Source organism: Lacerta agilis, chromosome 8 (genome assembly GCF_009819535.1).
Source record: "Lacerta agilis isolate rLacAgi1 chromosome 8, rLacAgi1.pri, whole genome shotgun sequence".
Lineage (NCBI taxonomy): Eukaryota > Metazoa > Chordata > Lepidosauria > Squamata > Lacertidae > Lacerta > Lacerta agilis.
In genome coordinates, this window is record NC_046319.1 from 23,287,491 (window position 1) to 23,300,170 (window position 12,680).

General features: G+C 45.4%; 1 protein-coding gene across 2 annotated transcripts in view; it reads left to right on the plus strand.

The window, feature by feature from the left end:
* Window positions 1-12,680, plus strand: part of PLEKHG5 (pleckstrin homology and RhoGEF domain containing G5) — a 102,143-nt gene that overhangs the window by 34,942 nt on the left and 54,521 nt on the right. Inside the window, exon 1 of one of the 2 annotated variants that reach the window (XM_033156548.1) lies at window positions 9,723-10,052. The exons of the other annotated variant lie outside the window; for it this stretch is intronic. Coding sequence (XP_033012439.1) covers window positions 9,912-10,052 — 141 coding nt within the window. The 5' untranslated portion in view covers window positions 9,723-9,911. Of the gene's footprint in view, window positions 1-9,722; window positions 10,053-12,680 lie in introns of those variants that run through there. 2 annotated transcript variants of the gene reach the window in all.

Genomic DNA, 12,680 nt, shown 5'->3' on the forward strand with positions numbered 1-12,680 from the left:
TTCCTTTTCTTGAAAAGGGAAGTAAGTACCGATTTCAACATCTAGTTTTTACGGTAGCCGTAGGAGCCTATTGGCTAATACGTGTGACGTCATTTTGTCAACACCACCCCCTCCAATTCCTTGCAGCAGAATAATCTGTTTGGGAAAACTCTTTGGAAGATATTTAAAATACTAACAAATTTATGATGACATAAACTCTTGCGGACCCTAAGCCTATTTCATTGGTTGCTTCTTTGGCATATATTTAAAGGAAAAGATGGGTGCTGAATGGTCATGAGATGCAAAAATTGGAGTCGCTGATGACCAGAACTGAAATACATGCTAAATAGGCACACCTTTTACACTAACAAACTGGTGATAATTTACTTAGCAGTATTAAGATGAATGTACTAATACCTGGAGTGTAGCAGGGAACCATTCACAAGGGTGACCCCCCCAAAAAAAATCTTGCTGCTATTCAGCTTTTCCCTTCGGTCCCTCCAAGTGAGATAGCTTTAAAGCGGCTTAAAGATAATTTTAAAATGTCAGTTAAAAATGCAACCTTCAACTAGAGGACTTCAGGGTTGCTTCTACATTAGGCCCAACTGAGGCCTTAAGTCTTCTTGCGGAACTGAGAGATGCTGGTGGCCATGTAAACAACTGCTCCTATTATAGAGGATGAAATACCCAAGAAAGTACTTGGTACTCTTTCTATACGCAACGGCAGCAACCAGAAGGATTTATGCTCCAAGGCGGAAGGACAAAAATAGTCCTACAGAAGAAGAAGAAGAAGAAGAAGAAGAAGAAGAAGAAGAAGAAGAAGAAGAAGAATGGCAGAATAAGTTGGCAGAATATGTGGAAATAGCAATGCTGACTGCAAAGATAAGGAATCAGGATGAGACAGATATAAGAGAGGAGTGGGAACACTTTGGATAATATTTAAAGATATACAATAACCAGATAAATTAAAAACAACCAGAAGAGGGGTGTTAATTAAGGAAATGCAGCTCAACAAGGACTAAACAAGAAGCCATGAAGGGATGTGATGTGTGGGGAAGTCCAAGGATATAAGATAACCGAAGATAACTGTATAATGGATGTATCAAACTATGGAATGAATATATATATATTACTCATGAGAGCCTTCTCTAGAGCATATTTGGCCCCTGGAATACTGGGTAGCTATGAAACAGACTGGACAATAGCTCGAGTGTAGGCGTTGAAAGCCCTGACTGGACGTGAGTTCAGGCTAGCTGGTGAAACCAGCACAGAGGGCTTCCTTTGTTGCCTCCACTGCTTCCTTGACTAATCGCCCAGGCAAGTGGTGTGGTCTGAGCCCTCCTGACATCTACATCAGTGGATGGAGCCTGCAACCTCTTGGGAGATCCACTGTGATTTGCTTGGCGAATGGTTTGAGGACGAAGTTGCCCACCCATATAGCCTGCTTGATGCCGTGGCTGATGTGGCTCCAAGCGAGGTTTGCAATGCTCTATCAAGCCTTGTTTTGTGGTACTGGTCTTTGTGGCCTGACCAGGCAACTTTGTGCCCAACCAGGTGCCCTCTCAACTCTTCGAGGTCCAGGGGGTGAGCGCATCTTTGCAGGTGGTGCCTGCCACTCGGAAGGAGGTGATAATGTGGCCATTCCTGACAAACCCAACCCTGGACCCTGTTGGTATTAAACAACTACCACCCAGTTCCTGAAATTCTCCCTTTTGGGACAGGGACTCAAGCAGGTTGTTGGCAATGCAGTTGCGGGTGTTTTTGGAGGAAACTGATTATACAAACCCATCCCAGGTTGGGTTCAATCCTGAGTCTGGGGCAAAATCAGCTCTGGTCTCCCTGGTGAGATAGGACAGATGCTTATTCTTTGAGTTTTCCAGAAACAATGAAAAACATTCTTGTTTCAACAAGCTGTTCCGACGAGATGAATGTATATATTTTCAGGGGTGTTTCATTGTATCATTTAAAATCTACATTTAGTCATGTTTTAAAACTCATTTTTATTGTGTGGCTGTGAATCCTCTTGAGTTGTACATTTCATCAAATAAAGGGTCAAATGATGAGTGGTGCAGAGAAGGAGATTGGCGTGTGGGTGTCTGTCCATGTGGATATCCAAAAAAAAACTGTCTGACAGCACATTTCGTTAGGCAGTGTACCCAGGCAGCTTTTCGTTTTAGAAGGCAATCGTATATTGAATGCCTACGCCAAAGGACGTTGTTTTTATTCACTGAACAATTAACAAAACTTGATCTTTGAAATAAACATTGCTTAAAGAATATAAACTTCTAAAATGAGTCGCGAAATACAACGTGTTTGCTGTCATGAGGCATTTACAAAGATGCAGTCAATTTTCATGAGCGTTATCTTTAACCAGATAATGAGCTAACCCAAATGGACTGAAACAGATTAAGGTTTCTTCATTTTCTTGTCCTGGACAAGGAGAAGTCGCTCACTGGGTGTGAGGAAAAGGTGGACCTTGGATGGGGCCAGAGCAGTGAGACAGAGGCAGATAGATGGAGGAAAAAGGAAAAAGCTGGAATGGATCTGTAGCTTCTCCCCGTGCTGTTTGTAGGGACAGACTCAGGCAGAAGCGGCAGCTCCATTCCAGCCTTCTTCTTCTGCCTGCATCTCTCTCTGTTCCCTTCCTCCTCCTTGCTTCTGTCTTGGTCTCCCCTCACTCCGCTGGCAGCTGGGTTACTGCTCTTTACCATCTCCTCTTTACCAGGACCCCTGGTTTTTTGTTTTTTTTTTGAAACACTAGGTGTGCCTGGACCTATGGCTGCCAGTATCCAGAAGCTGCCCTCCCTCAGCCTTCATCCAAGGCATAATTAACTTATGGGATTCATCGCCACAAATTGTTCTTAGGGAGAGCAGCACAGGTGGCCTCTTAAAATGGATTAGGCAAATTAACGCGAGAGAGATTTGAAGCAGCAACCTTCATATTTACAGCCCCACTGCCATGCCTCTCTGCCTGGGGTCCTCTTGCTGGACTTTTTTTTGCACAGCTCCTTGGCTGTGAATTAGCTCTCCCAACTTTAGGCTGAGGCCTGTTTGGATGGAGGAAGCACAACAGATTTCAGAGTGTGGGATGAAAGAGAGGAGCTGAGGAATAGTAGAAGTTGTTGGAGGAATATCTGTTCATTTACAACTGTACAAGGTGAGGGTGGTGGCGGGCAGAGAGAGAGAGAGAGAGAGAGAGAGAGAGAGAGCAGGCAGGTAGTGGAACTCTTTTTTCTTTTTAACCCATTAAGCACCTTATCTCAAAACCAGCCCTGTCTGGCCAGGCAGCTGCAAAATCTCAGGCTTACCTCCCAGATGTGAAATCGCCCACCCCAAATAACGTGCACCCTAAAATGCTCTGGATTTTTGTTGGGCACGAGTGTGGAACCCTGGGAGACAAGGCCTGAAAGAAGCTGTAATGCTGTAATGTGGAAAGTATGTTTTACACCAGGACAGACACAATTTGTCCTCCTGTTTGTTATGTGTTAAGTTGTAGCCAAAGCTGGTCCTGCTTAGAGTAGACCCTCTAAAATCAACGCACATGGCTAACTTAGGTCCAATTGCTTTCAGTGGAGCTACTGTTGAGTAAAACTTAGTTGAATAAAGTCTATCATCATCATCATCATCATCATCATCATTTACATTTGTTCGTCACTTACTATGTCTCAGTGCAACTCGTGTTTGCAAAAACACATGTGATTACATTTTTTAAAAATTCATCAGAAAGATGAAAGAACATTAACTGGCTAAAAGTGCTCATCCTGCAATATCATTGGTCACCAGCTGTGATTCCTACATGGCAGGGGGTTGGACCAGTTGGCCCTTGGGGTCCCTTCCAACTTCCTATGATTCTGTGGTTTCCTTCAACCTCTCCATCAAAGCAGGTAATACTTGTGCAGCACTGTTTTTAGCAGCTGATAGCCACCAGCCACCAAAAGCCATTAAGCAAAAGCCACTAGCAACATGGAAAGAAGCTACTGTATTCTGTAGATCCCAGAAAGCCCCTTTGTGGCCATCGACTCGTCCTCATTCACCCTTGAGCTGTTATGTAAGAAGCTGCAGAGAGACTCTGTGGTCCACAGCTGCCCAGAACAACAGGTTCCTGCTCCCAGTCTGTGGCCTCTCTGTTGGCTCCTGTGTGTATGAAACCGAGGGGGGCAGAGGCGAAGAAACGATTTGTTGGAGGGTTACAGGAGGTGCTCTGACATCCCCTGGGCAGCTGATCAAGTAGATTTTGGCTGGGATGAAGGCTGCTTCCATCTCTCTGCCCCCCCCCCCCGCAAATAGAAGCATTTTCAAAGCATACTTAAATGCATGGATAGCATCTATCAGCAGAGCATGAGACTCTTAATCTCAGGGTTGTGGGTTCGAGTCCCATGTTGGGCAAAAGATTCCTGCTTTGAAGGGGCTGTGCCAAGATAGATGCATGCACTCTGTGCCAAGATAGATGCATGAGGAGCAGATTCAGATGAGGACCTGACTTTGGAATTCTCTCTCCCTAGGGAAAATCCAGCAACACCCCCTCCACCCTATAGAATTGTAGAGGGTCATCTAGTCCAGCCCCTTCAAAGCAGGAATCTTTTGCCCAACATGGGACTCGAACCCACAACCCTGAGATTAAGAGTCTCGTGCTCTGCTGATAGAGCTATCCATGCCTTTAAGTATGCTTTGAAAATGCTTCTATTTGCAGAGGAGGTTTTTTTTTTAAAAAAAACAAATAGTTTGGCATGGTTTTCGAGAATACTTTTCTGTGGAGCTACTCTGTATTATGTTGCTGTCTCATCATGAATTATTATGTGGTGGTTTTTTATTGCTTCTGAATTCTGTAGGCTACTTGGAAGAGGATAATTACCAAGCAGTGGGAAAATCCGCGTCTGCTGTGAAATAACGTGGACATTTTAGGTTCCCATTTACTTTTGATGGTCTGTTAAACAATACAACAACAATAGTGATATCAAAACATTGATACTGTTTTATTTTTGTTATTTTGGATAATTAATAAAATATTAGATAGATAGATAGATAGATACTTTTGGCGATCTGTTAACATCTAGCGCAGTTGTTTCTCAGCTGTCCAGATTAAGAGTCACTCCTATGGCTCTCTTTTTTCCTTTGTCCTCCCAGCAGGTCTGAAAAAGTTGACCTTCCTCATCAGGCCCTATGTTGTGTATATGGTAGAGATGGTTTTGATAACAACTGTTCCACAGTCTGCCAGCAGGTGGCAGGGTTTGCTTAGAGCTGGCCAGCTCAGGCATCACAAGGCCCATGGAATTGTGGGAGAATCTGGCATGATGTTTAACAACATAAGAGCCCTGCTAGGTCAGGCTAATGGGTGTGTGTGTGTGTGTGTGTGTGTGTGTAGTGCATCTAGCTCAGCATCCTGTTCTCACAGTAGTCAACCAGATGCCCCCATGGGAAGCTCACAAGCAAGGCCTGAGTCCAGTAGCAACTCTTCCCACTTACGATTCCTGACAGCTGGTACTGAGAGGCATACTGTCTCCGAGAGTGGGGGGGGGGGAATGTGTCATTGGCTACTAGTCACAATTAGTCCTAGAAATCCAAATCGTGAACCTCAAAAAAGAGAGAGAGATAAGTTTTAATATCTTGTTTTATTTTAATTTTTTCTTTTGCGAAGAAATTATCTAACAACAATTAGACACCATGTGAAGGTGTGTTACCTGGATGAAGCTAATTCAGAATCACTTGTCCTGGTGCATAAACCGAGTGCAAGTCTGTAGTGGTAGTATTTAAGAGACTTACCAACGTGTCTGATAACATGACCTACTCTAGTATAAACTTTATTCTTCATTGTAAAGCAGGCATAGGCGAACTCGGCCCTCCAGATGTTTTTGGACTACAATTCCCATCATCCCTGACCACTGGGTCCTGTTAGCAAGGGATCATGGGAGTTGTAGTCCCAAAACACCTGGAGGGCCGAGTTTGCCTATGCCTGTTGTAAAGCATGTATAATTCTTTATTAATGGATTATCGAAGCTCAATGCATCAACTAAATTATTTTTCCAATTATATTTTATTAAGTTTCAATGTTTTTAACACACATGGTCAAAACACATTTTTGTCTTTTCTCTTATTTTTGTCAACTTCCCCCCTTCTGCTATCTACATCAACCAAAATATGTTTAGAGAGTAAACTTCTCAATTTAACCTCATGTAAATCCATTTCCCTTGCTTAAAAACATACAAACTATTTCCCCCACCCAAATATGGGTCAGATGCAAAAAAAAAAAATACCCCCCCCATGATAATCTCGTGTCCTTTAAACAGTCCCAAGGCTGTTAAGGTATTTCTGAGGAAGGCAATTGGTTTGAATTAAGAATTGAGTTCATTTGTGGGGTTTTTTGTGTGTGTGCTTCATTTTACACTTGCTTACATGGTTTTTGCCATCTTGGTGGCAGTTCACCCCAGTTTGAAGAGATCCTTTTGGAATCCTTTCCAATCCCCTATTGATCACCAGGCAATACTTGCAAGCAGAAAGCTTTTAACAAAAGGCACACGAGTCCCGAATACATCAACAGCAATGGATAAGCAGGTGTTGTACATGGTCTTTTATTGGAGTGGGAAAATGGGGGATGCACAAGCTAGGTCTGGAAAAAAAAACCACTGGGCTGCAGTGACATGAAAATGGTGCCATCTGGATTCTCCATGAAAACTGAGTGAACAAAGGAGAGAAAAGGGTGACTGTGGGAGCAAGCTATATCCGTAACACATTCCAAATCTCAAAACCTCCTTTATTCTGGGACACGGAGGAAGGAAGGGTGGGCTTTGGTTCATCTTGCTTGTTATTTTTAGGTATGAATGATATTGTAATGCACTTTGTCCTTTCAGTGTATGGCTTCCTGAACTTCTGGCAGCTGAGGTATATTTTTGTTTCTGAATTTAAAATGAAGTCTCCTCACTCGCAGAAAGCATATAAGAGAAGAAGTGTGAAGATCCTCCCTTTGAAGAGCTTAGCCCTCAGGTTTCTTTTTTGCATGAGCCACTGATCTCAATGTAACTCATAATTAGCAGGATGCAGACCCAGAGCAGGGTCATCATGCAGTGATGCAACAAGGAACCTCGGTTAAAGCCTGAGCAATTTCCCCTGTATCTTTGCACTGTGAGTGACTGGATGCACCAGCCACACCTGATGTCAAGATGTGGCAGAATTACCCATCCCACCCCGGAAACTGACCAGAAGGAAGCAGGGACTCATGCAGAGATGTAGTGGGCAGCCTCCTTTGCAGATAGGCTTACCTTATCAAATTACTTTCCTCTTTGGGCAGCACATTTTGGGGAATGGCTTCACTGTTTTGCTCCTGGTTCTCTGGTGTCACCCTAACTCTTCTTTCAAGGGGCTCCGGACGCTTTGCCTGTTGGACCCTCGTCCTGAGTTCCCAGGCACTCTTACGCTTCTGTACCAGCCAAGCTGTCCTTTGGCATCAACTCCATGCTTTCATCTCCCTTGACATGAATGATGCTGTCTGTGCAGGCTGCCACACGTCTGCCCTGCTTGCAAGTATGTGAGGGGGCGCAGAACTGCAGAAAGAGGAAATACACGCAGGATGAAAAGCAGCCTGTGTTCGAGGAAACTGCGAGCCAGGCAGTCAGACATGGGGCTTTGATGGATGGGGAGGGAGTGGGGGGGGCAGGTGTGTGTGTGTGTGTGGAGGAGGCGTAGCGAAGCCTTTTCAAAACAGCTCTTGCAGCTGAAAGCTTCATCCAAATTATAATTTGGTTGTGATTTAGATGCATCACCCCACCAAGGAAAATGTGTTGCTGCTTGCTGGTGCTGCTTCCAGGCACAATTCAAAGCACTGGTGCTGACCTATAAAGCCCTATATAGCTTGGGCCCAGCGGCTATCTATTTATCAGCTGGATAGCTCAGTTGGTTAGAGTGTGGCACTGATATTACCGAGGTTGCAAGTTCAGTCCCTGCAAGGGACAGCTGCTTATTCATGCATTGCAGGTGAGTGGACTGGATGAGCCTCATGGTACCTTCCAACTCGATTCTATATTCTATGTATATATAAAAGACCATAGTCACCCATGCAAAGCTGCTTGGGATCTGAGATCATCGAGGGACGGTCTTATCTCATTCTTGCCATCCTCACAGCCACACTTGGTAGGGACATGGGAGAGAGCCTTCTCGGTGGCTGCTCCCAGACTCTGCAACTCCTTTCCTGGAGAAGCCAGACTGGCTCCCTCCTTGTTGTCCTTCTACCAGCAGGTGCATATATTCTTCTTATGGGAACTGACTTGTTGTTTTTTAAATTTGTATTTTAATAGAATTCTTATTTATATTGTTTCAATTCTATTAGAGTTGAACAACTTTGTATTGATTATCTTTTCTATGTGTTTAGCTTTTATGTATTGTAGCGGTGCTATTTTAATTTGTGTAAGTTGCTTTGAGGCCCAGTCTGGAGAAAAGGTGAAATAATTATATTAAGTACCAATTATGCATTTGGACACTTTGCAGAACCATGTGAGCAGAAAAGGGAGCCAGATCCCTGCCCCCAATATCTTGCAGTTGAAATAATCCTAATGGGCACAAATCATACTTCATAGAAGGGGTCTGAATCTTTCCTTTCTGTTCATCTTCTTGCAGATGTGCACCAAACATTTGCACAATCTTAGAATTATAGAATCAGAATTGTAGAGTTGGAAGGGACCCCCAAGGGTCATTGAGTCCAACCCCCTGCAATCCAGGAATCTCAGGATCTCAGCTATCTTAACAATGGTAGAAAGGAGCTGGGCAAGGGGAAAACAACTTGGACCCATGTCTAGAAAGAATGAGTCAATCAGAAAACCGCTCTGACCCATGTTTTCAAGGTTTGGGACAAGCTGAAGTGTGGATGAGCCCATTGTTATAAGCCAGGGGTCAGCAAACTTTTTCAGCAGGGGGCCGGTCCACTGTCCCTCAGACCTTGTGGGGGGCCAGACTCTCTCTCTCTCTCTCTCTCTCTGTATATATTTGGGGGGGGGGGATGAACGAATTCCTATGCCCCACAAATAACCCAGAGATGCATTTTAAATAAAGGACACATTCTACTCATGTAAAAACATGCTGATTCCCGGACCGTCCGCGGGCTGCATTTATAAGGCGATTGGGCCGCATCCGGCCCCCGGGCCTTAGTTTGGGGACCCCTGTTATAAGCGCCACATAATATCCGTTCCAGGTTTGCAAGAAGCCAATCTTTTAGTGTGGCAGCAGCTGCACTTAGGAACAACCTGCCTATTGACACCAAGCATGTGCTTTCGAAAAAACATTTTTGTTTGGAGGAGCCTACCCAGATATTTAGAATGCTGCTTTGTTTTCTGTTGTTGTCTTCAACCTTTTTTATTTATTGAATTCATATACCGCCCTATACCCTCAGGTCTCAATCTTTTCACGGTTTTTTTTAGCTAATAATATTTTTCGTTTTGTTAACCGCTTGGAGGGGGCGGCTTTCCTTTCACAACCAAGCCGCATATAAATTTTATGAGATAAATAAATAAGGCACCCCCACCCTATGTTTGGAGGGGATCAACAGGCGAAGAGTTTCGTCCAGAGACCCCACCACGACCGATGGACTTTTCGGGCTCCTGCTTCTTGAAACAAGAGGAGGAAGAAGAGCGCACAACCTCTTTTTCTCCGCTGTGCGCTCCGGTGCCTGCTTCTGCCTTGGCGCCTGCGACTGGACAGGAATGGTACGCTCCAGCCGGAGACACTCTCCTCGGCAGGGGAATGGTAGGTCCCGCCAGTCTTCCTCCTCCTCCTCCTCCTCCTGTCGGGCTTGAACGTGGCTTTGTCTCGGTGGAGCCTCCAGGCAGGTCTGCCTGTCTGGCTCTTCCGCAGGAGGGAGAAAGAGAGACGAGAGGCGCAGCAGCAGCAGCTTTGTGCGCCATGAAGGCAGCGGCGGCAGCTGGGGCTTTGGACGGAGCCCCCTCTTGTATATGAGGCTGCAGACAGCCCCCACCTCCCTCAGCCCCATTTTGGAGGCTCTCACGATGAGGCAGCGGCTGGGGGACTTGAAAGCCGCCGGTGACGGTAGAGGGACCCCCGAGGAGCTGCCCGCCAGGGGCGCCATCAAATTGGTGAGTGGCTGGACCGGAATCCAGAAGGAAGGGACAGGACAGAAGGGGGAGAACCTCGGGGAGGGGTCGCAAAACTGGGAACACGATGGTGGTGTGTGTGTTTTTTATGTATTGGTTGGCTGGCTGCAGACGGGGGCCCGGCGCCTCTTGGGCAGACGCGCGGCTCCTTTTCCACCAGGACTAGAAACGTGAAGGCGTTTTAACTTACCAAGGCTGCGCGTTAGCAGGGCGCGTTGAGTAGATCCAGACGCTAATTATTGTTTTCGGGACCAGAGATAATCGCGGAGTGTTGAGAGGCGAAGGAAAGCCAGTTCGGTTTAGACTGCAGTGCGAAACCACCCCTATCTCTCGGCTTCTTGGCTAATATTGTTGCTGTGGTGGGTTGGAGAGGGGGTGAGTTTTGGATTTTCGAAAGCTGGGAGATTTTCCAGACCCAAAAGGAAGACGCTTGAGTCGTGGCTGGAGAGCAGAGAAATGGACGCCATGAGCCCGTCTGGTGGGATCTGCCCCTGCTGGGTGTCAAGGTAACAGCTGGGCAGGTGTGCTGCCCGTGTTTGTGGAGGAGGGAGACCAGGTTGGACTCTTGGGGTGACTGGCAGGACGGTAGTGGGTCCTGTACAGAGGAGCAGCAGATGCCCTCCATCTCCCATTCTACCAAGCGTAAATTTCAGGCCAACCAGTGAGCATTTTCTTTGGTTTCCAGGAGTACAGCTACACTACAGTCTTGATGGAAGCCAAAGCATTGGATCGGGTCCCCACTTTGGTCGCCTTCGGTTGTTGGGATTGTGCCATTTCCCCAAGGCAATATTGGGGTTTATCGTGTGGGTTGTCTCCAGAATTATAATCGCCAATTTGTAGGCGATACAAATATAGGCCATCATAAAACATCCATATATAAAATTTTAAAAATATATACAAATCAGCAGCTGTGTAAAAATATGTAATAAGGATTTTAATTGGAGTTCCTTCCTGCTAAATAGTGCCATTCACCACTCTGAGAGATATAAAAAGTCAGCCACCCTTGCAGTTACTTCCGGGTTAATACCAGACAGGTAGAATCTGATATTTTCATGTGATGTTAGACTACCCAAAAAAGGGGATAACACGCTTTTGCGTAGCTGGTTGTACAATGGACAGTAGAAAATAATATGTTCTACTGTGTCCGGCAAATTCAAAAAACAGCAGCATATGTCCAGAATTTCCATGGACTGTGGCAATTATTTGCAGCCTGACTTGGGGGTGGGGTGGGGTGTCACCCTATAAGACCCAATAATCCTCACCAAAAGCCCTGCCTCCTTTTCTCTTCTGGAATGGGCTACCTCCAGCTTCCTCTCTGGAATTTCTCGGGCAGGAGTCATGGACGTTTGCCTGGGGCAGTTTTAATATTTGGTGTACTTTCATTCATTCATTTATTTATTTATTTACAAATGCTGTACTTTGAACAATTTGAAAACATAAGTGCCAGGAGGTGCCCCTCTGAAACTCTCAGCTGATGTGTAGGGTCAGTAAATTTCACTTGGTGGGGGCAGGGTTCAAAGCCTACTTTTGCTCAAGTTTCAGTTGCAAGGCGAAGAAAACAAAACCATGTATTTTCAGTTGGGGGGGGCGGGTGGTTGTGCATTGCCTCAAACCTGATTCATGGGCCCATTTGGCTGCAGGAAGAGAAATGAAAAAACCGCTATGTCCTTCTGTGTGCTGGACCAGATAGCCAGCCAAGGACAAAAGTGTGCCTGAGAAATTAAGGAGCTCAAGGTACTGCACATAGTTCTCCGCATCCTCATTTGATCCCCATAACAGCCCTGTTTAGTAGGTTAGTCTGAGAGGCAGTGAGTGGCCCCAGGGTCACCCAGTGGAGGTGATTTGATCCTCGGTCTCTCCCAGTTCCGAGTCTGACACTCTGCGCTACCCCACACTGGCCTACCCCACACATCTTGTGGGGCCCGGAACAAAACCTTGGGGGCAGTAAGTAAGATCCCTTATTTCATTTATATTTTTATTCCATAAAATTTATACACCGCTTGATTGGGTGGGGGGGAGGAAAAACAAACAAACCTCAAAGCGGTTTACAAAAAAAGATAGGACAATAAAATGATCAACAAGAAAAATCAGCAACAACAATTAAAAACTTTTTAAAAGTTAAAATAACAGTAGACTAAAAACATATTTAAACACATACCAGCTTTCTAGACATTTCATCTAAACAAATATGTTTTTAGCAGGTGCTGAAAAGGGTACAGTGAATGGGGGCTGCCTGATGTCAATAGGCAGGGAGTTCCAGAGTTGCACACTAAAAGATGGATCTCTTACAAATAGTGTAATAGTGCCAATTCCACCAGTCAAAGTGGTTGAGTGGGCACATGTGGAGCAAGGCGATCTCGTAGGTAAACTGGTCCCAAGCTGTTAAGGACTTTATATCCTAATAGTAACACCTTGAACTCGGACTAGCAGCAAATTGGCAACCAGTGCAGATCTCTGAGCATGGCTGTTACGCACTGCCAAGGTTCCCCTCCTGCCAGCATTATGCACTAGCTGCAGCTTCTGGACCATGTGCAAGGGAAGCTCCACATAGAGTGCATTGCAGCAATCCAGCCTTGAAGCTACCAGGTCATGAGCTGTTGTGGCCAGCCT